The 24,931-nt window shown below is 39.9% G+C and overlaps 1 protein-coding gene across 1 annotated transcript in view; it reads left to right on the top strand.

The window, feature by feature from the left end:
- The first annotated feature begins 14,398 nt into the window (after window positions 1–14,398).
- The window catches only part of DYRK4 (dual specificity tyrosine-(Y)-phosphorylation regulated kinase 4), a 28,895-nt gene continuing 18,362 nt past the window's right edge, over window positions 14,399–24,931 (top strand). Inside the window, exons 1-3 of the mRNA XM_014959832.1 lie at window positions 14,399–14,671; window positions 18,357–18,440; window positions 19,714–19,863. Of these exons, the coding sequence (XP_014815318.1) occupies window positions 14,648–14,671; window positions 18,357–18,440; window positions 19,714–19,863 (258 nt within the window). The 5' untranslated portion in view covers window positions 14,399–14,647. The remainder of the gene's footprint in view (window positions 14,672–18,356; window positions 18,441–19,713; window positions 19,864–24,931) is intronic.

The raw sequence follows: 24,931 nt of genomic DNA, 5'->3' as shown, positions 1-24,931 counted from the left end.
TTCTCACCAAATTCTTTTTCATAATTACAGTCCTTGGGACCAAGGCAATCATATTCATGGTGTCATTAAAAACTACCAGATTACAGTCCTTGGGACCAAGGCAATCATATTTATGGTGTCATTAAAAACTACCAGACTGATGAACAAAAGAAGGCACCTGAAATATGAGACAATGGCACAGATCAAATATGAAAGACAGATGTTATTTATCTGCTTGGAGATAGACCATCTTGTAAAGTAAAGCCAAAGATGACAGATTAGTTCTCTGTTTCCCTCCTTGAACAGATGAGACATCTTTTTTGGGTATCTCATGTTTTTTTTTAAATCCACTAGATCTGTGTAAGTCTTCCTTGAATTCTAATAATTTTGCAGGATTCATTAAACTAAAGGATTCTAAAGAGTTATAATCAGGTAGTTTTTTTCAGAAACACCCTGTGAACCCTATCTCAGCAGAATTGCTAAAAGATAGGTTCACATTTTTTAGAAAGTGAACAGAAGCTTGTAGCTACGTCAAAAATCAACGTTAGAGGGCAGTACATTCAGTTATTGTTCGAGGACAGTAAAACTATATGCTTAACTTTTGTATTTATAAAGCGTACGCGTATCAAAGAGTTGGGTGACATACGTGAACAGCAGAGGCTGCAAATAGAAATAATACACTACAATGAAATTAGGAGAAAAAAATACAAACGGATAGTGAGAATACTAGGTGGTAGCTGCTGGTGGAGTTAGGTCTGCTGTAGATTTTTTAAATGTGTGCACTATTTTGGCAGAAGGCAAAATCAGAACGAAGACATTCAGATACCTATCCTGTACTTGCAGCAGCAGTGACTGGTGCTTCTCAGTTACCAACAGCCTGGCATTTGATTACCCAGTGACAGTTAGTCTTAGAAAAGTGAAATTCGACTTGAAATCCTATAGAAAACAAATACGCACTGAATTGAGGATGATCTTCTCAATCTTTTCCATATTTGATGTCTGTTATTCTTTGAACACAGCACTTTTATAAAAAAAATGAAATTATCAATAAATAAAATACTGCTTTATATTTCAGTGCTAGTGCCCTAATGTATCTTGCAGCTTTAAACACCGAGTATGATTTGCCAAACAGGAAAAAAGAAATAACCAGAAGGTATTCTAATTATCTACGTATTTTCCAACTATCTTTTTTGAATCTAAAACATCTAGTATAGAAAAACAAATGGAAATGTAATAAGCATTAATCATCTTACCTTTTGTCGAAGTATATAAATAACATGGTTTTACTCTAATACATTTTCATAGAGGAAGTGAGTAATAAGGTTAGTAGGTATTTCCAGCATTATTTCATTCTGTTACTGGCTTTAATGTATAGTTGTTTTCCAGATGTTTGGTGTAATTTTTTTCAAGCATTTTTACCTACCTGGGTAAAAATGATACTGATTTAATTTGTGAGTGCGGTGCAGCTGATTCAGTTTCTCTGTCACCATTTCATAGGAACAAAGTTACCTACGAGCCAGAAAACGTAAGAATAGGCAGATCTGTCATCTTCCGCAGCATAGATAAGTTGAGAAAAGGGATGCATTCAGCAAAACCAAAGGTAAGAGAACTGTGTAGATCTAAGAAGTTGGAGGCAACTTACGAATAATTCAGAATCCCATAGTGCTTCCTTTTATTGAAATTAGCTAGGAATTGAGAGCTATTGTCCTGGTCCAGATGGTAGGTAATCGCTCAAATCCTCCTTCATTCTCTGTGCTCCTCTCACAAAGTTGCAATTATGAACTTGAAGCAGTGGAGAAAAATCTGTCTTCCTGTGCCTGAAGACAAACATCCTTCTGAGGAGTCAGAGAGTACCAAGGCCTCTATGGTGGCAGGGTAGAGCATGTCTTTGCTTGGCTTGCTCCTTTCCCCTTACACATTTGACTGTTGCCTCAAGAAGACACTCTTCTCCTGATTTTGCCTGTGTGGGATGTTCTGAAGAGCATAGCCACCTAGAGGGTGGCACCCCATGTTCTTCAGTGGGTTGCACCACCCAGCTTCCTCTGAGACACAGCCAACATATTCTTGACCACCAACCACTGTTGCCCAAAGATTGTCCAAAGTTTTCAAAGATGTGTTGATCAGAAGGAGACCCAGAGGTCTATGGACTGGTGGAGCTGCTAGCTGTGGGTTCCCTGTATGAAAACAAAAAGTGATAGTAATAATGTCAGTTTTTCAAATACTCATCTCTTCCAAAACTGGTATTTTTTTCTAACTCAGGGTTGCACAAGTAATAGAAAAATGAAGTCGTTGCTCTACACAATCATTTATATATTTTAACCTGTGCTAGTAAGTGAGCCATGCTGTGCCACGTGTTACACATCTTGGATTATTATAAAGGGGATTGGAAGGATTGTGTTGTGCTGGTGGACCATGAGCAGAGTGGAGATCCATATGCAACATGGGGAAAGCAGTCTTTTTTTTCTTCTAAATGTCAATGCAAATGAGGGAATCAGTCACTGAGAGACTCATGGAGGTAGCAATAGAACAAGAATGAAAAAAAAATTCGAAATTCTATCTTTTTTGGATTAAATGTTTGTTAACAATCAATTTTGACATAAGGGACCACTTCCGTGGTTTCTAGTTTCACAGGTGTCTAAAACCCTCAGACTGCAGACTAGCTGCCTTGCTCTTACAAGAATTTAAGTAATTACAGTACTCACGATGCTGTCAATTCCTTCTCAAATAATAAGACATTAAACGTGGAATTCGTAGCTGATTTCATGATATTGTGATTTATTTTGGATGCTACTTGTGATTTTCACTTTTGCAGGCTTAGTTGAATTCTGATAATTATTAAAATTCTGGTGATGTTGATTCTCACAGTAAAAATAATCTCTGAGTATTGACAATTATTCTTTTAATTATGACTAGCATATTGGCATAGATTTTGATCTGTTATTTTGCAGCTACCAGGGAAAATCAGTGATCCAATGAGCTGACTGCTGGAAATACAAGTGCATGTGTAGAACTTGCTATTGGATGGCTATGCTTTATGGAATAAGAAAGGAACAAAACATAAGAAACTAGAAGCTAAACAAGTTCCTGCTATATATAACATGCTGTACAGTAATTGCAAAATTAATTAAGAATGAAGATTGTTAACACTGCCTCAGCTAACGTATGCTGGATGTCACAGCTCTACAGAGCAGAGGCACAGGCTTTTACTTCCTTCCAAACACAATCACAAGCCTGATAGCATTTCAATATTTAATCAAAATCAATTTTAAAATAACAAAGTGATGAAAGTTCTTAGGGTTAACACAGAATTCATGGCTAAAATTATTGACAAGCTATAAGGCAGTATCTCTCTTTGTCTTTTCTTCCTGACATCCGTCTTTCTCACCTGGCATGGCTGCCTTTGAGACTGTAAGCACTGAGGAATTGGCAATATTAATTATTCTACTTTTAAAAACGCCAGCAAGAGAGGCCACAGCTTCCTGAGATATTTCTGTGCTCCCAGTTTAAATGTCAGGCAGTAATGACAGTGTCAAAGCACAACAGAGATGCTCCAAACAGGGTAGTTCCATCAGCATGGCGAGGCAGCACAGACTGGCAACCACTGCTGAAAAGGGGCACCCTGACCCTGGTCACTTGTCCTCAACTGCAGGGAACCTTCCTGTCACTGTGTGGTGAATTGGAGGAGGACTGATGCAGGTTAAAACTAAGCTGAGCTTGCTTTGCTGGTTTAAATTTAACCTGAGTTATTTTTTGAACCAATTTATTGTAAGACTTCATGAACATTTGTGCTGGCATGAAGAAAGGGACAGCTGAGGATTAAGAATAAATAGCAAAGGGAGAAGCAGACTTCTCCCTCCCCTCCCCAGCCCCCTTTTAGCAACAGTGCAGCTTTAAAATGCTCATGGAAGTGGGGTGCTCTTCTCTGTCTCGGTGCACATAGAGAAACATCTTGGACATCTTGTTCTCAATTGTTCTCAGCTTGAACCTATCCAGAATGCTGTTTTTAAGTCTAAATATTAGTTTGGTGTATGAAAGGGTAATGTCATTTGAAGTGTGTGTAAATTAAACCCAATGGTGGGGGAGAACAGACAATAGCAATGTTAGATGTATGCACTTTCTTCTGTATTTGGCATTTTATCTCTGATAGCACGGCCCAATAAGAAAAGATGTGAGGGATATCTGCCAATTACCTACATTTTATCCCCTCAGAATATAACATTGCATTTCAACCAACTCAGTTCAGGAAATTCACCCTTAACAATAGCTACATGATTTAGGCCACCAGGTCCAGAACTTTGAAGTTTGCTTCAAAGCTAACTGAAATTGTGATCAGTCTTCATTTCAGGAGGCTTTTGGTCAGGTCTTTGAGGATAATCACAGAATCATAGAATGGTTAGAGTTGGAAGGGGCCCTAAAGATCATCTAGTTTGAACTCCCTTGCCATGGTGAATGCATTCCACTAGACCAGATTGTTCAAAGCAATAATATCAGTACTGCAATAATCAGTAATAACCAAGATTGAATTTATTATTATTTTTAAAATAAATTATTTCCTGGTAACCTTGGAAAAGCCCCATAGAATTCACTGAATGGAACAATTCTGAGCTGACCTGCGATGGATACCCTAGGAAGAACTTAAAGCAAGGCATTGTTGTTTTCTCACTGCTTGGCATGTAGAGACTTAATTTTACCTGTGATCTTTTGCACTTGATTGCTTTTATTTTAACAAAGTGGATAATTTCTCCTGGCGTGGGGGAGTATCTCTGTTTGAGAGGCAGCCAAGATAATGAGTTGTCTTTTAGGGTTCCTGAGTCTCATTCTCTTCAATGTAGGAGACTTTGGCTGAGGATTAAATATATCTTTGTTTAATCAGGTTATGGCAAGAGGACTCAAGGGCTTTTGACACTGAAGACTTAGTCTCATATGTAGCAAGACAATGGAATTAAACTAATTTAAGGTGCAGTGTTTCTTGCTTCTGCACTGCTGTCGAAATAGTGTTGTTGAAATACCTTTAAGGACCCTTAGTTGAAGACTCACAGGCATTTTTCTTTCCCCATTTTCCATTTATAGTAACAATTCATACAATGACAATTCAGTGGATAAATGATAATTGATAATTTGGTCCTAAGATCCCAAACTTTAAAAAAGAACAATTTTGGTAGTCATCTTTCTTTTCTCAGACCCCTGCTTCAGTCCGATAAGCTGGAGAGCTCCAAAGAAAATACTTGTGTTTGGAAATCTTTTAAGCTGTTTTTGAAATGTAGTTACATATTAGAACTTCATCCGTAGAAATTTTACTGAAATTCATCACATTCACTCCCTCCAATGTACAGGTTGCTTGACTGTGGGTTACTCTGGCTTTAAGAAATCTTTGAATATAGCTTGTTTAATGTTGTAACTTTTTCAGGAAATTGAAGAAAAGATGGAAATCATAATAATAGTTTTATATAGTTTGAGTTTTAAAATTCTGCTTGTCCTTGGCTAGTTTAGCATTCACTGAATTTAGTCATATCTTACGTCAATCAAAGGCATTAATTCTCTGCAGAATGTGGTGTATGCTAAAGCTCTGCATATATAAAGACCTAGCGGGTTGATCATAATAATTTTAATAATATCTAGTTCTTTTGAGGTGGTTTTAGGTAGAACTCAAACCTTAGATGTTCTCTTTGGCTGTGTTTGCATGGCTGGCCACTGCCAGCCTGCAGGTTTTGGAGAGGCAGGCCAGCTGGTACAACTGAGAGACAGATCTTGAAGTGAACGTTTCTGAGCTCATTTTCCTACCACATGGATGGGTCTTAGTGCTCCTGTGCCTTGCCTGGCTGCCCCTACCCCTTCCATCTGCCCTTCTGACAGATCCTCCCTGGGCAGACACAATGGCCCAAAGCCTTTTCTAGGAAGGTTCAAGTGTGCTCATAAAGCAAAGGCAGATGAGATATATTTACTAAGAGCTGGCTGAATTTAAGCTACCTGCAAAGGAACTGTAAGTGTGAAGTGGAGAGCTGCCAAAGTTCCTGGGAACATTTAAATCAGCAAGATATAGATGTAGCACTGAATAGTTTTGAAACCATCATCTAAAGAAAAATCATGGTCTGTATGGGGTATGTTCTCCACCTCTAATTTATGCATTTGCATGCAGAAAGTCTGATTCTTCTCATTTATCACCTTTGTGCACTGCCTCTTCATTAACCCCAGTAAGGTTGTAATAACAAATAAGTCATATCAGAGTGTATGTTTTCTGCTGAACTGTGTACACTTTGGAACATGAGTGGGCTTGTCTCCACTGAGATCAGGTCCTGCTTCCCCTTTTTTCTTTTGCTTTGATCTTTCATCTTTCATGCCAAAGAAATTTGGAGGCAGATTTTTCCAGCTGCTCCTGAAAGAGTGGGGAAGCATGTTACTGAAGTGATGTGAAGCATTCTGTCCTCCACACGTCACAGCCAGGCTGTTCCTAAGCAGGAACTGTGCCTGACTCCCAAATTTTGATCTGTATCATTCCTGAGACATGTTCCCCAGCATATACTGCAGCAGCTCCTCTATATACTCTTTTTGCTTTCTGTACATCCCCCTGTAAGGGAAAAAGGATTTAGGAGCAGGTTTTGGGTTTGTTAACATGATATGATGTGATGGGAATCTGAACAGGGTCAGGTTTTAAGGGTGAGTCAATCTAAATCAACCCAAATCAGAGGCACCTTTTTGTGACTGTTCCCAGAACTCCTGGAGAGTTCTGTCTTATTGGAGCACAGGAACTTAAACAAACATCAGCAAAGTAGATCAGAAGCAAAACATTTATAAACAAATGCATTGGAATGGTCTGCCCAGGGAAGTGGTTGAGGCACCATCCCTGGAGGTACTTAAAAGATGGGTTGACATAGTGCTTAGACACTGGATGGGATGATTTTTATCAGAGTTAGGTTGATGGTTGGACTTGATGATCTTTAAGGTCCCTTATAACGTAGACAATTCTATGACTCTATGTAATTTATTACCTTTCTGATTATGACATTATTTTACACTCTGTAGTTGAACATACAGGGGTTGTCTTTGACACAAGGTAAGAAAATGAGTGTTATTGTCCAAAGTATGAGATGAAGATGGTAACACCAGTAAAAAGGCAGCTCAGCACAACTTTTGTGTGTATGGTAAGCAGTGATACTGCAATATTACAGTCACAGAACTGCTTAGATTGGAAGGCACCTCCTGAGATCGTCTATTTGTGTGTATGGTAAGCAGTGATACTGCAATATTAGTCACAGAACTGCTTAGGTTGGAAGGCACCTCCTGAGATTGTCTGCCTCGAGCCTCAATTATTCTTTGTACAATAATATATAATGGTTAAGGAAATAGTTCTCCTTTGAAATCTCCCTAATATTCTGTGTATTTATAATGCATGTGAGGGGAGTATTATTAAAGTATTTATAGGAATAAATATTATAATAGGCAAGCTCCTTTATAAAATGCATATTTCTCCTGGAATCCCGTGCCTCGAGCCTCAATTATTCTTTGTACAATAATATATAATGGTTAAGGAAATAGTTCTCCTTTGAAATCTCCCTAATATTCTGTGTATTTATAATGCATGTGAGGAGAGTATTATTAAAGTATTTTCCCCAAATGATAGGAAAGCTCCTTTATTAAATGCATATTTCTCCTGGAATCCCACAGGGGTATCATTTGTAACACATTCCTCCTCTCCAAAGAGAAAGTGAGGCAAAATATATACTTAGAATCTTTTATTTAAATTAATGGTAGCAATGCACATGTGCCAGGTATGGACTTTTTGGCATATCTATCTTTAATACAGTGAGATTAATGTATTAAAATTTAGCATGTGTACTGAGATTGTGTCAGTACCTGGATCCAGTCTGGGACCTGATGGCCGTCCGCCAGCACTCGAGCTCTAAAAGGAGCTGGTGCAGATTCATTTAGCTGTCTCTCCTCTCCTCCCAAATTAACTCCTCCAAGTAGCTGAAACCAGAGTCAATTTTCCCCCTCCTGACACCTCCAAAATAATTTGGCAGGTATTGTAACCTGCACTAAAATGATCAGAATTATTCGGCACCTTTGGATTGTCAGGGTTTTATTGTTTTTGTAAAAACTACAGGAGTCATGACAGGCTCCTCAATGCTTGAATGAAAGCTCATGTTTCTCTTGTTGATTGGCTCTGTTCATAGTAATTGTGGTTTGAGATCTGGGGGATGATCCATCTTCCACTAGGCTTCACAAAAAACTTATTTAATCCAGTTTCTCCATTTTCCATCACTTCCCTTGTCTCCTTTCAAGCTCTAAATTTGACTCCTGGAAACAGAAGAACACTTCACTGGTGTGAATTGGAGCAGGATATGAAGGCAAAGGCAGATTTTGTTCATTATAGGCTTTACAGTGCAAGCCCTTCCATTTATTATTTTTATTGCTGTGTCTCCTGCCATGTGGAACAAACTCTTTGCTGATTCTCTGAAATCTTTCTCAAGCCTGGAGATTCTATTTGTTTTGTAAGAAAAGTTATGAACTTCAGATTTTATAGCTTGTTTGGTTTGGGTTTTTTTTAATTAAAATAGTTTTGAGTTTTGACTTCTTGGCATTTATGTTTTGTCATCCAATCGTATTTTTTCTCATCCTTCTCTTTCCTTCCCTCCTATATTTTTTTTCAAGTTTCCAAAGGAAATAAAAATCAAATAAGGAGAGAATTTTAATGTCTCTAGTCGTGAATCTTTTTTGCATTAAAACATTTTGAAATAAGGATCAAATAATATTAGTGTTTATAAAATTATCTTATTAAAAGTGTAAGAAATTTAACTGGTATTAATTTCAGCCTTTTCCAAAAAGCAGATTTGGAGATTTCTTTTCTCTTTGCATTAAAACATTTTGAAATAAGGATCAAATAATATTAGTGTTTGTAAAATGATCTTTTAATCTTAAAAGTGTAAGAAATTTAACTGGTATTAATTTCAGCCTTTTCCAAAAAGCAGATTTGGAGATTTCTTTATTCCAAACACACTATGGCTTTATTGTCATAAGGTTTGTGTTGCTCTTCTGCTTTTTTAAATCTTTCTTTCACTTTGACAAAGATTTTGTCTGCATTTTTTCTGCTGGCTATGAAACATGAATTGCTTTATCATTCTCAAAAGAAAAGTGAAGAAAATAATGAATTGAGACTAGGTGTTAGCTATTCCCCCGTGGAGCCTGTCAGGGTTACAAAAATAGATTACAGCATGCTGAATAAAAGATCACTGAAGTCTGGTCCCTTAATATTCCAAACTAAAGCTGCTGCTCCTGCAAGCATTTGTTTTGCTGATGGAATATTTAAAAGGCTGTCAAGTCACAAAGAGGAGTAAAATTTAAGCAGAGACAGGACTACCTAGAAACATTCATTCCAGGACTGCAAGTAGTTTTGAGGACTAAGAGGAAGCTGTGAGTGAAATGCTTGGAGGCACTCTCTGGATTCTCACTAAAACTCTGAATTACCTTCATTAGACAGTTTATGTTTATAGCAGGAGAGCTAAAGCTACGGCTGTGTCTTTGAAAAAGGGGAGAAAAAAAAAAAAAGAGAAGAAAGGAAAGCAAATGATGCACCTTGTGGTGCCTCAAGGGGTAGTTTTGCAATCATGCTGAGCCTAATTGACGAACGTGTTGTGCTTGCGCTAAGTCCTCAAAGGTTTCATAGCACGTCAGCAAATATGCTGCTATTTGCAGCTCAGTTTGGGATTATTTGGTTTGTGTCAGTGCTGTGGAAGTGTTGTAAAACAACGTGTGGTCTGATTCAAGCCAGCTCACCCATAAAAAATCATCAGTCGGCCCGTGCTGTTCTTCATGGCGAAGCACCTGTGTGGCCGCCTTGGATCAGATGAACAGGAGCGTCAGGTTTAAATTACAAGGAGAACAATTTAATGGATTTAAAACATGGAGCTTTGTCATTATGGGGAAAGAAGGAAGCAGCGCGAGCTGCTGTGATTTCAGCTTCTTCAATAACTCTTGCTTACAAATGAGAAGAAATAGAAGAATCCAGCCTAAGGTAATATCCTTAGCATTTGTTTTTATTGCTTGAGGTACAAATGTTTATATTAGGTGATGGCATACCTATTGCGAGCAATGGAAAGTGACTATTTGAAAACAGAAGGAAGACAGTCTGATCAGTTGTGCCATCTACCATCAATTCCTTACGACATTTTAATTGGATTAATCATTATTTAAATTTGTTTGGAGAAGAGGAATTAGGATGAAAAATTTTAATTAAAATATTGGCATTACTAATGCCGCAAAGAACTGCTAACGTTTTTAAGTCACAGGAGTATCTTATAGGTTTCTGCCCAAGTGGTGAGCAAATGATTAATTTGTAGAATCCCTGAATACGTAGGGTTCTGCAAAAGATTTCAGATTGACCTTTTGGTTTATGTGAGAGGATTTTTTGGTTTATTAAAAATATAAGTATTTTGTAGACAGCCAATCTATTTTTCATTTTAGATAAAAAAAGATACTCTATAGAAACCCCAGTGAGTTGTATTAATCTGAAATCTGCCTTTTAAAAAACGTGCGTTTCTAATTTTAAAGCTAACATTTGATCATTTTGTTTAAACTGACCTTCTACAGGAAAATCAATGTGAGGGGTCATTCATTGATGTGCTACTAATTTTATTCTGGTACAACCTCTCTGAAGTAATGAAGTTGAGAAAGGATGCCCCTGGTTTTCCTTCCCAGATGGCACTATTTAGCAAGTCATGTGAATGTATAGGTGAATGTCTGATGTCAGTGGTATTTGGGAAAGTGATTAGTAAGTGTAGTTATGGACTATACAAGGACTGAGAGGCCTTGATTCTTCTGGATTAGCCATTCCAGATTCCACTTCCATTCGTCACAGGGTGACACAGATGTTTCCTGAGTTTGACCTGCAGATTGGCAGAAACAGCTGGAACTCTTTCAAGGAAGATCTTGCAAGGCTTTCAGGGCTTGATAGAAAAGTTAAAAATTCTTTTCCATCATGATAATGATCTCATTTGCCTATCATCTTTTTTTTTTTTTTTTTTCCCCTATGACTTTTCAACATATCTGGAGCTTCATTTCATCTGTGCACCCCACTCGATTTAAATCAGTTTATCTGGTCCATATCCAATTCCTGCATCTCATGTGATTCCTCTTCAGTTTGTGAGTCCAGGAATAGCCATATTTTCTGTTCTTGGAATAGTCCTAAGAACAGATTGATGCTTTAGAAAAACCTGTTTGAGCACTGATTTCTAGGCTCTGTCCTTTGTTTGCCCAGTCTGTTTCCTAGAAATGATGATGTTGCTAGGGTCCTGATGGCTTCGTACAGTCAATCAGCTCTTTGGAAAATCCCCATGTACCCAAATTGTATTTGAGTTCAGTCGTGGACCCTTGTTCAGACGTTAGGAATTATCTCCCAAGGTTATGATAATTATGTCCTTAGCTAGACAATGCCTTAATTTCCTCCTATGTAAAACTGCATTCATGATTCTTATCTAGCCCTTTTAGAACTGAACAGCATTATTAATTTGTTTTTCTTGTTTGCCAGGAGAAAGAGCAGATCCTGACCATGATAGGAATTATTAATAAACTAAAGAGCCAGCTTCCTTCCTTTATCTTTTGTCCCCACTCAAATCAGCTGGGTGACTTTGTAGGGGGAGTAAAATATTTTCAAATCAAATTCAGCATTTGGAATCCATTTTGCATTAGAGGAAGTGGGTCTCTAAGGTGCATTGCAGTGCGGAAGAAGCACAGTAAAGGGTATAAAGAGTAAAATTAATTTAATCTAATTTTAGGGATATAAAAATGTGGGATAGCTAGTCTACATTATTTGCATAAGCTCCTCCTCAAGCCAAGCCAATTCACTTCTACAGGGACATTTGTTTACCTTGAACATTTAGTCCAAGATGGAATGAATCCTCTTCCCACTCCAGAATGCCTGTTCCTTTGCAGGAGAGAAGTCCTTTGATGTCCTTTACCTCTAATACTATTCTACTTCACAGAGAAGTTACCAAACTTAATAAATTTGTAGTTAAGGTTTTTGTCTATGTGATGATCACAGCCAGTGATTGCACACACAGGAACTTATCTACCATTGCACTTAACTCCTTTAATTAGATATCTTTCAGAAACAGGTTTTGGTTTGTTGTTTGTTTTTTTTTTAAATGAGTGACAATGACCATTAATATTTCTTTCAAACTTAACAAAACTGCTTTGCAATTAATAGCTGAAACATTTTATGCACTACTTTTTACTTCAGTGTATAATTACTAAGACTTAGTTGTAATCCTGGCAGGTTTCTCTTGCTTTGAGAGTATTGCTGAGAAATGTAGGAAAAAACTTTATACAGTTACTTGTATTGTCAAAAATTAGTTGCTCCTCTTCAGGTATGAGAAAAGAATCATCCTAAAGATTGTTTTTACTCCTGCATGACTTAGAAAATTTGAGTATGCTATCAACAGTGGACTGCACTGATAACTTCCAGTATCACAAATCTACATTTTCATGGTTAGAATATGTGCCACACACTACATTAGTTAAATCCCTTCCTGTGAACCTTGGTGAAAATTGCTCAGAAATGCTTAATATACCTGTGGGATAGAAGAGTCGGAGTGTAACGGGCTGTATGTGTTCACCCATGCTTGTTTGTCAGTGTTTATTTGTGTGTGTCCCGATTTGAAGTAAAACCGAACCAGTTTTGTGTTCTGTAATTTTACGTTTTAGCAAGGCCTCTTCTAACACTCTGCAATTAATGGGATATTGTGGAGAAAACTGCTTGTTCTCACAATGATAAGACCAATGTTTGTGCTCCATGCCAAGAATGGTGTGCAGAGAGGCCCTTGCTTTATAACAATCAAGATCAGCCAATTTCAGTATTTGCCCCCTTAGAGGGTTGAAATGGAAAAATGTAGAGGGATCACATCTGTGGGGAGGAGGGGACAGGACAGGTGACCCAAACCTGACCAACTGGGGTATTCCATCCCATCTGCCCCATGCTCAATATAAAAGCTGAGGGATCAAAGGGTCCACTCTCTTCCTTTGTTGGCCGATGTCCAAAGAGGACTCTCTCAGTTCATTTGCCTTTGATCCTGATCCGTGTGTTCCTGACCCCAGAGCTGGAACCCAGTTCCCATCCATCGCTGAATCCAGTCTGGGGCTTCCCCAGTGCCTTCCAGTGATGTCATTCTGGGAGCTTGGTACAGTTTTGTACATATTGTACAAATTATTTTCATAATTTCATTATTTTCTTCAGTAGTTTAGTTCATTCTAAACTTCTAAATCTCCTTATCTCTTCCTCTCCTCTCTTTTTTTTGCAGGGAGGAGAGGGGAAGGGCCATCTCTCAGTCTGGTTTGGGTAAATTCGGCCAAAACCACAACAGTGTGGGAGTGATTTAACTTAGATAACAGTGATGTGTATTTGTGCTGTTTAATTTGTATTCCAGCACGTGGCAGCTCCATTCATTCCCAGGGCTGAACCGGTTCTTCTGGTGTGACAGTCTATGTGGTTATTTGGCTAGAGAACGAGAAGCTTCTCGTGTATGTGAGGTGTGATACTGGGGAGGATTGGTTGACTGGATAGAGTTGCCAAGTTTGGAAGAATGGAAAAGTGGGAGTGATGGAATTGGGGTGGTGGTGTGCCTTGTAGGATGCTCTACCTCAGCAATTACGTAAGGCAAGGGCGTTGCGTGGACCACCATGCCAAAGAATAGCCGTTTGTCCTTAGACCATGCTGTGAAAAGTCTTGCTGATTCCATGAACATCAGCGGAAGTGACAGCCTTCCAGAATAGCTTCTGTGGGTGAGCATGCATTTCTTCTTTGAAAACTCTGGTTTCTGAGTGAAAAGTGGAACTGTTCTGGGTTGTCGACAGATTTAAGACCAGCAGGGAACTTGCCATTCCTTGGCTACATGAAGGAGGAGAGCACATTGTAGTTTCAGGCTTAGATATCCCCCTAAGATGGTGGGGGGATAGGGACACCTCCATCAGTGCTCCGTCACACACGTCCAACACCCAAAAGAAGAAAAGGAAAGACAGGATGGCAGCTGAGCTCTGTCTCACTATCCACACCAAAATGAGAGCCTCATTTTCTCACAGGGCAGAGCAGCTCTGCACTGATGACAAGAAGAACCACAGACCAAAGTGCCACAGTTTGGTCCTCAGTAAACGGCACATACTGTCCAATGAGAAATCAACCCTTGAGCTATTAATTTATTTTCATTTTCCAGTCTGGCAGTCTCGGTGAATAGATTTTACTCGCTGTATAGCGAGGTCGCTATGACAAATTTTGAAAAAAAATACAAGTTCAAGTGTTTTTTGGTTTCACAAGCACATGAGCTCAGTGAGAAAGAACAGACTGAGACGGCAAGGAGAACAGCCAATCCTGTTATATTTGTCTTTCTTATTACCAACTTGCCATGATAAATATGGAAAATTATATTTGGCTAGAAGGAGGCTGAGAAAAGGAACAGATGGCCACCAAAAGAATACTAGAGCAGCTAATAGTCACTGGCATATTTCCGGGATGAAAATTTAAATCTGAAGCCAAGCAGAGGGTTATCCACTTTTTTTTCTGATCAGGGTACTGTGTATGAAACTGATCCTGCTATGCTCTGACTACATGAAGGTGGGCTTTCTGAAATGCATTCGCCGAATAGAATAAACAACCTCTATCCTGCGGTTACCGACTCTTGCCGTTATGCTGACAGAAATAGTTGACAAGGTGGGGAAAATGTTTACGTTCCTACTGTATTTTGAGTGAGTGAGACTGCATTTGCTGTGGCTTTTTAATATATTGCATGATTTAACATTTACATTGCATGCTTTCTATATATTCTTTCTACATGCCTTCTATGTATTCTACAGGCTTTATTCAGTTTTGATAGAGGACAGAGAGAAGAAAGCGCCAATTTAAATGAGGAGACAATGGAGTCTATATTTTATATAGCTGTGTATTTTATAATTTCTAAAATTCTCATACATTTCTGATTTCTATGGTCAACCAAGTACTGAAAAAAATAAGCAGACCTTTGGGGGATTATGAACAAGTGTCACAATTTCTGATTTTGCAGAATGCTGTACCTAAACTTTCTCATGACTGCAGACTAGATGGTGAATGAGGACATGGTTCTGTTTCTTGAGCAATAATTGGAATTAGCAAGGTAATGGCCAGTAATAAATGATTTGAAGGGCTGGAATAGCAGGAGATGATAGTTTGGGATCAAGGTGCAATTTGCAGCAGGTGATGGGTCACCTGCATCAAGACCATCAAATAAATCCCTGTTGTGGACGAACTGATCAATCCACCTGCTCCCCATCCAGCTGCTGGCATTAGTGTTGCAGGCACAGATCAGTTTTTCTACTGGTAAAAGATTATGCTATTTACCTTTTCAGGGGGAACGTTATGAGGTTTGACCCGTTATTGATTTTAAGGTGTTTTCAATAAATTGCTCAAAGAGTGCTGAAGAACTATAAACTCTTAATAAGTAGGTTTTGAGAAAAAGAGATACAGAGAATCACAAATATCCATGATTTTAAAAAGGCACAGCCATGGGCTGATGGACTGATTTTGCTTTTGCAGTGTAAAAGGAGAAATGTACATCTCAAACCCTTGTCAATCTTTCCCCAGTGAATGGAAATTAGATGGATTCTGAATGCTGGCAGCATATTTTGGTGCTTGCTCACTTGCTTCCTTAGCTCTTGCTGAGTTTTAAAGTCCTTTTGTGAATTGTTCATGCTCTATTACTGAATACAATATATTTTGAACTCTATATTTAGTAAAATAGACATCAGTTCATAGCCTTTTAAAGGTATTACTAAGAAATAAAATGCCATTTTGGAGTGAAGAGTCTGCAGTTTGTACAACTATGGGAAGTCCACTGTTTGGTTTTCAGTGATTGTTGTTTCTCACTAATATCCTGGCTTTATATAGACTTGTAGTTAGAAAAGCACAAAGTGGGTAAGAAACTGTCTCAAAATGAAGTGTAATGTTTTTATCAGCTCCAGAAACTGAAAAATAAAGCTAGCTGGGAGTAAAGTATGGATGAGGTGTGGGGAGAAGTACAATGTGCACTAAAATTAATAGTCTTATTAAGACCTGGGTTGATATATCTAGTAGAGTTATGACTATGGATCCCAGACTCATCTTCATAACAAATGTGATTCTCCCTTGAGATGCAGGATATGTAGTTTGCATGTGAAGTGTTTGTCTGTAAAAATATTCTGGCACTGGATTTTCCATAGATCGTCTGTGTAAATTCACAGGGGAGGGTAGTGAGCACAAGGAGATTGGATGTACAGGGAAAAGTACATAATGCTCTAGTACATAATGTCCATTCCAGTGGTTCCCTCCTGGGGGCATTTGTTATGGTGGCTCTGGGGATGTTTTGGATTTATAGCACATAATCCCTTACCCCTGGTCAGCTGATCTCCAATTCTAAAGATGGGAATTACTATGTCAAGTCTTAGTAACTTTCTCTTTCCTAATATTCTCCTCTGCGCCACAGATATCCATGACCTTTCCTCTCAAACTGTACCCAAGTAGCATGATAAGAGCTAAACCCAGAGCTGTTCTTAGCTTGTTCTGAATCTGAAGTTTACCCTTTAAGCTTGCAGAAAGACTTACTTATTTGTGGGTGTTTTTTTCCTCCCCTGACTTTTCAAATGAAAAGAAAGAAAATATGTGCCATGGACACTAACAGCACAGTTATCCAAAGGGCAGTTTCTAGCTGGTCTGCTCAGCTTTAGCAGTGCTTTCTAGAGGTCTCTAATTTAACCTCCTCTCCAAGGATGGAGATTCCACACCCTCTCTGAGCACCTATCCCATGCTTACAGAGCAGGATGCGTCAGAGCCATTGTACATCTATCTTTGGCTTGATCTGCACCTTTGCAGCAACGCCGATGTGCCCTGGATGTAATGAGGTCAGTGTATGTGTGTGGATTGGTTTGTACACAAGCACCCATCACCCACTACTGCTCCTGTATAAGTGCAGAGTATTGGCACAGATACAGCAGTCTAATCTCAGTTGTCCCTTCTTCTTTCAGGCTCAGAGAGAGGCCCTTTCAGCATCATGGCAGAGGTTTTATGGCACTAGCCAGTACAAAACACATTAAGCATACTCCACCACTATGAAGACCTATTTTCATATGGACTAACTGAAGTCCGCAGCAAAAGCCTTTAAAAAGTGATCCCCTGGCACTGATACTGGCACCAAATAGGCTAGAAGTTATTTTAAAGAGCAATGACTTTATCATCATCAAGTGTTCTGCTCACTTTAGACTGTGTGACGGGTACAGGCCGTGGAAGCCCAGGCTGCAAAACAGATAAAAAAGAATACCATCCTGCTTTATTTGAGTATTTTTCGTCTGTAGCTCAAATCTGTAAGATAATTTTGGCTACAAAATTGTTATTTTGAAACTCCACATTAAAGTTCCCCTCCTGTGCCTCCAAGTTCCTCTGCTTCTAGAGCAAATATTGCTGTTCAACCGCTTCCCAGCTTCTCTAGTGGAACTGATGTATCCACTTGGATAAAGATGATTTTTTTTGACTGTGAGTGGAATGAGGCCCCATCCCTGGAGAACTCTATGACTCTATGACATTGTGTCTCACAGCCCAGGGACAAGGCAGCACATTTGACTAAACCCAGTGAGGTTGAGGTTCATTCCAGCCTATGGAGTAGAGCTCCAATCTGCTGTAGCCACAGAATTTACAGCATCTAAATTATTGTAGGGATTTCTGCAATTCGCTATAGTCTATTGTTGGATGGAAAATGTACAGTGCTACTTATCATGTTTACCTTCATAAAAAAACTGCTGAAAGTGCTCGTAGAATCTTTAAAATGATGAGCTGCTTAGCACTTTCCCCATGTTTCTTTATTTTTTAATTTGTTGCTAATATTATCTGTCCATTGGAACCAATGGATTGTTCTCTGCATCTCAGTAAATGCAACCATTGATTTGTTTTTCTTATAAAAGCTGCACCACAAGTTGAATCCGTTTAATTGCTGCGATTTAACCCTGGGTGGGCTCACAGTCTACCTCGTGAGGCAGTTTAAAGGCTCTCCTTCCAAGCAGGCTCACTGCCTGCTTTCGAGCACACATTTAGGGATGGCAAACCCCCCCTCTTTCCCCTCCGCTGACCACATGGGCTTATCAAGCATGCTGAGAGGCATAATAGGCAAAGCAAGCTGTCTCTGCACCTGCCCACAAAGCAGCTGTTCCCCTGCCAGAGGAACTGCTAGAGCGTAGCACGTTCTCACCAGCTTTTGTGGTCCTCTCCCCTCCGCTGTGTTGGCGCAGACGTTGCCACAAAGGAAAGAAGCACAGAAAACGGACAGAGATTTCAGCATTATTATTTTTTTTTTTCCCAGAAAATCATTTTTATTAAAAGCATCGTTTCATGTTTTCAGACTTCCCACGTGGATGCGTTCTCTCAGCCTCAGCTGACGGTTCAAGAGAGGGATCATCTAGGATCTAACAGGGTCTTCCATCAGGTAGGTGACTCTTCAGCTGACTTTAAAAATATCCGCCTCCTTGTTTTCTAAGAGACCTCTTATAATAAATGAATCTGAGCAGAGGCAGCCCTTTATTCCCTGCCCTCTTCCATTTCCCCTGTAGCTGTATGACTCTCCCAAATGCCTGCGAGTGTTTTGCTTTGGCTGGCTGTTCAGTAACATTTGAGGCATTTCTTCTGCCCAGCCCCTTTTTTTTTTTCTTGAAGCTTTCAAGTAAAGCCCACTGGAATCTCAGTTCTAAGGTTTGAAAGACTTTTCCATTGTATTGGAAAACTTACTCATTTAGGTTGGTTGGATTGAGAGCTCTGTTTCTTTGCTTTTTAAAAAAATACCAAACCTCTCCTTTGTTGTCAAATGCTTGACAAAAACGTTTCTATCTTTCCCCAGTGAAAGACAGGCTTATATGGGGAGTAGCCTTTAGTCTCTGGGCCTCGTTTGGCATTTGAGAGTGCATAGTCTATTTCAGATCTAGTTCTGAAATTTTTTATTATTTGCCAAAGAAATAGCCTACCTCGAAAATTTTCTTTGCTGCTAAGAGCATGATTTCTCTCGCTTTAGACATCCAAAAATATCAGAGGTCCTAACATTCATAAAACCACGTGCTTGAGTGACTCACGTTCAAGAATGAGTGGTATAGAAATGTTTCGCAAGTAACAAATGGGAGAAGTCTAAAGGAAGGACTAGTAATCCTGGAGCTTTCAAATGAGTATAAGCCTTTATTTTTTGATGAAGTTTGCACAGAGCTTGCCTTTTCTTCACCCACGATGGGGGGCAACAAAGGGGCCTAGTCAAAGTGAACTCTATGGGAAATGAGGGGGGGATGAAATATTGAGAAACCAGTGCAGGGAAGACCCTCCCACTGCCTCCACCCTGGTGTCTGGCAGCAGTCCAGTCCCAATTTCCCTTCTACCACTGGGAATAGCACGTGATGTTGCCTGCCATTTAAAATTCATGCCTGCTTATTACCCTACATGTGCTTTATTTTCCCCACCAGAGGAGTCCTGCTGCCTGTTTGCTTTCCAAGCCCAACCACCTTTTCCAGCTCAAGCAGTCAGCGCTCTGCTGCTGGATGGAGATGCTCTTGTGGGGAAACACTCATCACCTAAAACGTGCCAGGCTGCCAGATTGCCTGGGCAACTTACTCCTGCCTGTTAGTAAAATTGGGAGCTGCCATTAGGTGTCAGGAGTGAACTATACGCATAACGTAATATCATACTAATAATATTCTGTAATACTTATGCTTTCTATTTAGAAAGTCAGTCGTGGTGTTCTTTCCCTCCCACATCTGGAAGGTCAAGCAAAGCATGGTTTGGTTGCAGACACCGCAAACCCTCCTCCCCTTGAAAGCAGCCTGCCTCAGATAACAAACAAGAGCTTGCAGAATGTCCTCCCCTCTCTTCAGGTGAGCGAGTTACAAGACTCTGAGACGTCTTGTGCTTGACTGGTTAATCAGCTTCTCTCTAGTACTGCGAAGAGAGTGTCAGTGGCACGGTGTCACAAGTGTGTTTGTGTGTGGGAAGAGAGAAAGAGTTTAGTGTCATCACTTGCATCAGTTTCCATTTTCAGCCGTAGTTAAAGAGAAATAAAAAAGGAAGAACTATAAACAGTCAAACAGATAAATCACTTAGCAGCATGGTTGTGTGGATCTCCAGATATTTTAATGGACAGCTGACATCACAGGAAGTTTCTGAAGTCATCTTCACATTTGGCATTCCTTCTTTCTCATTTTTTCAGAAGTCCTACATCCATCCCCTGTCTGAACACTCTTCTTATCCTCCTTTTCTCCCCAACAAAACAGGGACCTGCATTACTTACCATCACTACTCTGATCACTCCTTTCACCTTTCTTCTGCTTCAATACAGTCTCTTTATTGAGAGATTTCTCAGGTTCTATAGGGCTCTGATATCAAGTCTTTTCCTATTTATTGCAGTGGAAGTCCCCATATAATGCATTTTATACTTCGAATCTGGCAGCTTGCTACTACTACAAATTATTTAATTTAGCTAGGGGGACAAAGCTACAAAATGCAAAATAGCATTAATGATGAGGTGGAATGGGTTAGTCTCTAAAATACTTTAAATTTTCTTTAAAGCTTGGTTCTGTGGCCTTTTTAAGTCAAATCTGCAGTCAGTTCCTACAGAAGCCAATGATTAAGCTTTGCGTCTGAAAATGAACCATCCTCCCATTTTATTTTCTGTTAAAAGATTGAACCCAAGTGCTTTACAGAGGTGGGGTTTTATTTTATTTTATTTTAAAATGGAACTTACAGAATTCTCTAAGAAGCTGTGTAAGAAAGCCTTTTACTTGGCTTAGAAGTGCCAAGGGGACAATAAACACTTCAATCTAGAAAGCATGATTATGTGCTGTCATTTTTGGAGATCTTCTTTGTTTACTCTTCCTTAGCAATATCAGACCATTGCTGAATTGAGGGAGTGAGTACTGGAATGGGGGAAGAGTGGAGTTCTCAAGCTGGGGCTCAGCAGGATAGCAGTAGGACCAACGCTTTCAAGAAAAGCCCGCTGGAATCTCAGTTCTAAGGTTTGAAAGACTTTTCCGTCGTATTGGAAAACTTACTCATTTAGGTTGGTTGGATTGAGACCTCTGTTTCTTTGCTTTTTGAAAAAAATACCAAACCTCTCCTTTGTTGTCAAATGCTTGACAAAAACGTTTCTATCTTTCCCCAGTGAAAGACAGGCTTATATGGGGAGTAGCCTTTAGTCTCTGGGCCTCGTTTGGCATTTGAGAGTGCATAGTCTATTTCAGATCTAGTTCTGAAATTTTTTATTATTTGCCAAAGAAATAGCCTACCTCGAAAATTTTCTTTGCTGCTAAGAGCATGATTTCTCTCGCTTTAGACATCCAAAAATATCAGAGGTCCTAACATTCATAAAACCACGTGCTTGAGTGACTCACGTTCAAGAATGAGTGGTATAGAAATGTTTCGCAAGTAACAAATGGGAGAAGTCTAAAGGAAGGACTAGTAATCCTGGAGCTTTCAAATGAGTATAAGCCTTTATTTTTTGATGAAGTTTGCACAGAGCTTGCCTTTTCTTCACCCACGATGGGGGGCAACAAAGGGGCCTAGTCAAAGTGAACTCTATGGGAAATGAGGGGGGGATGAAATATTGAGAAACCAGTGCAGGGAAGACCCTCCCACTGCCTCCACCCTGGTGTCTGGCAGCAGTCCAGTCCCAATTTCCCTTCTACCACTGGGAATAGCACGTGATGTTGCCTGCCATTTAAAATTCATGCCTGCTTATTACCCTACATGTGCTTTATTTTCCCCACCAGAGGAGTCCTGCTGCCTGTTTGCTTTCCAAGCCCAACCACCTTTTCCAGCTCAAGCAGTCAGCGCTCTGCTGCTGGATGGAGATGCTCTTGTGGGGAAACACTCATCACCTAAAACGTGCCAGGCTGCCAGATTGCCTGGGCAACTTACTCCTGCCTGTTAGTAAAATTGGGAGCTGCCATTAGGTGTCAGGAGTGAACTATACGCATAACGTAATATCATACTAATAATATTCTGTAATACTTATGCTTTCTATTTAGAAAGTCAGTCGTGGTGTTCTTTCCCTCCCACATCTGGAAGGTCAAGCAAAGCATGGTTTGGTTGCAGACACCGCAAACCCTCCTCCCCTTGAAAGCAGCCTGCCTCAGATAACAAACAAGAGCTTGCAGAATGTCCTCCCCTCTCTTCAGGTGAGCGAGTTACAAGACTCTGAGACGTCTTGTGCTTGACTGGTTAATCAGCTTCTCTCTAGTACTGCGAAGAGAGTGTCAGTGGCACGGTGTCACAAGTGTGTTTGTGTGTGGGAAGAGAGAAAGAGTTTAGTGTCATCACTTGCATCAGTTTCCATTTTCAGCCGTAGTTAAAGAGAAATAAAAAAGGAAGAACTATAAACAGTCAAACAGATAAATCACTTAGCAGCATGGTTGTGTGGATCTCCAGATATTTTAATGGACAGCTGACATCACAGGAAGTTTCTGAAGTCATCTTCACATTTGGCATTCCTTCTTTCTCATTTTTTCAGAAGTCCTACATCCATCCCCTGTCTGAACACTCTTCTTATCCTCCTTTTCTCCCCAACAAAACAGGGACCTGCATTACTTACCATCACTACTCTGATCACTCCTTTCACCTTTCTTCTGCTTCAATACAGTCTCTTTATTGAGAGATTTCTCAGGTTCTATAGGGCTCTGATATCAAGTCTTTTCCTATTTATTGCAGTGGAAGTCCCCATATAATGCATTTTATACTTCGAATCTGGCAGCTTGCTACTACTACAAATTATTTAATTTAGCTAGGGGGACAAAGCTACAAAATGCAAAATAGCATTAATGATGAGGTGGAATGGGTTAGTCTCTAAAATACTTTAAATTTTCTTTAAAGCTTGGTTCTGTGGCCTTTTTAAGTCAAATCTGCAGTCAGTTCCTACAGAAGCCAATGATTAAGCTTTGCGTCTGAAAATGAACCATCCTCCCATTTTATTTTCTGTTAAAAGATTGAACCCAAGTGCTTTACAGAGGTGGGGTTTTATTTTATTTTATTTTAAAATGGAACTTACAGAATTCTCTAAGAAGCTGTGTAAGAAAGCCTTTTACTTGGCTTAGAAGTGCCAAGGGGACAATAAACACTTCAATCTAGAAAGCATGATTATGTGCTGTCATTTTTGGAGATCTTCTTTGTTTACTCTTCCTTAGCAATATCAGACCATTGCTGAATTGAGGGAGTGAGTACTGGAATGGGGGAAGAGTGGAGTTCTCAAGCTGGGGCTCAGCAGGATAGCAGTAGGACCAACCTGCAGCAGCACAGACCTGTGCTTGAGCTGTTCAAGTGGTGCCTCTCATACCTGGCTTACCTGCGTTTGTGGCAGTTAATATTGCAAAAAAAATAATTAGCAAGCATGGGAAGTGATTTTATTTTAAAACAAACCATTTTCACTTGCACTAACGTATTCTTAACCCAAAACTTACAACCACTGAGATGCATATATCCAGGTGGTACCAGCCATGCGACAACGTGGTGGACTACTGTTGCCCACCTTAAAACAAACCATTTTCACTTGCACTAACGCATTCTTAACCCAAAACTTACAACCACCGAAATGGATGTATCCAAGTGGTACCAGCCATGACTTCTTGCGACGACATGATGGACTAGTGTTGCCCATTGGTTAGTCCATATCACCATGTGCTGGTTTTTTAATATAGCTTTTGTGCTCTTCTGACACTGAGAGAGACTGATATTTTGTGTTTCCATCCTGTCCATTCCTATAAGTCCTCAGGACTTTCTCAAAGGATGAGGAATTATAAATAAATTAAGGAATGATTTAGGTTGGATGGGGACCTCCAGAAGATATCTATCCCAACCTCCTACTCCAAGCTGAGCAAACTTGGAGAAGGTTGCTCAGGGCCTTGTCCAGTTGGGTCCCAAATATCTCAAAGGATGAAGTTTGCACAGAGCTTGCCTTTTCTTCACCCACGATGGGGGGCAACAAAGGGGCCTAGTCAAAGTGAACTCTATGGGAAATGAGGGGGGGATGAAATATTGAGAAACCAGTGCAGGGAAGACCCTCCCACTGCCTCCACCCTGGTGTCTGGCAGCAGTCCAGTCCCAATTTCCCTTCTACCACTGGGAATAGCACGTGATGTTGCCTGCCATTTAAAATTCATGCCTGCTTATTACCCTACATGTGCTTTATTTTCCCCACCAGAGGAGTCCTGCTGCCTGTTTGCTTTCCAAGCCCAACCACCTTTTCCAGCTCAAGCAGTCAGCGCTCTGCTGCTGGATGGAGATGCTCTTGTGGGGAAACACTCATCACCTAAAACGTGCCAGGCTGCCAGATTGCCTGGGCAACTTACTCCTGCCTGTTAGTAAAATTGGGAGCTGCCATTAGGTGTCAGGAGTGAACTATACGCATAACGTAATATCATACTAATAATATTCTGTAATACTTATGCTTTCTATTTAGAAAGTCAGTCGTGGTGTTCTTTCCCTCCCACATCTGGAAGGTCAAGCAAAGCATGGTTTGGTTGCAGACACCGCAAACCCTCCTCCCCTTGAAAGCAGCCTGCCTCAGATAACAAACAAGAGCTTGCAGAATGTCCTCCCCTCTCTTCAGGTGAGCGAGTTACAAGACTCTGAGACGTCTTGTGCTTGACTGGTTAATCAGCTTCTCTCTAGTACTGCGAAGAGAGTGTCAGTGGCACGGTGTCACAAGTGTGTTTGTGTGTGGGAAGAGAGAAAGAGTTTAGTGTCATCACTTGCATCAGTTTCCATTTTCAGCCGTAGTTAAAGAGAAATAAAAAAGGAAGAACTATAAACAGTCAAACAGATAAATCACTTAGCAGCATGGTTGTGTGGATCTCCAGATATTTTAATGGACAGCTGACATCACAGGAAGTTTCTGAAGTCATCTTCACATTTGGCATTCCTTCTTTCTCATTTTTTCAGAAGTCCTACATCCAT

Source organism: Calidris pugnax, unplaced genomic scaffold (assembly GCF_001431845.1).
Source record: "Calidris pugnax isolate Ruff unplaced genomic scaffold, ASM143184v1 scaffold373, whole genome shotgun sequence".
NCBI classification, from domain to species: Eukaryota; Metazoa; Chordata; class Aves; order Charadriiformes; family Scolopacidae; genus Calidris; species Calidris pugnax.
The sequence above is the reverse complement of the archived record's forward strand: the minus strand, read 5'-3'. Positions and strand labels throughout refer to the sequence as shown.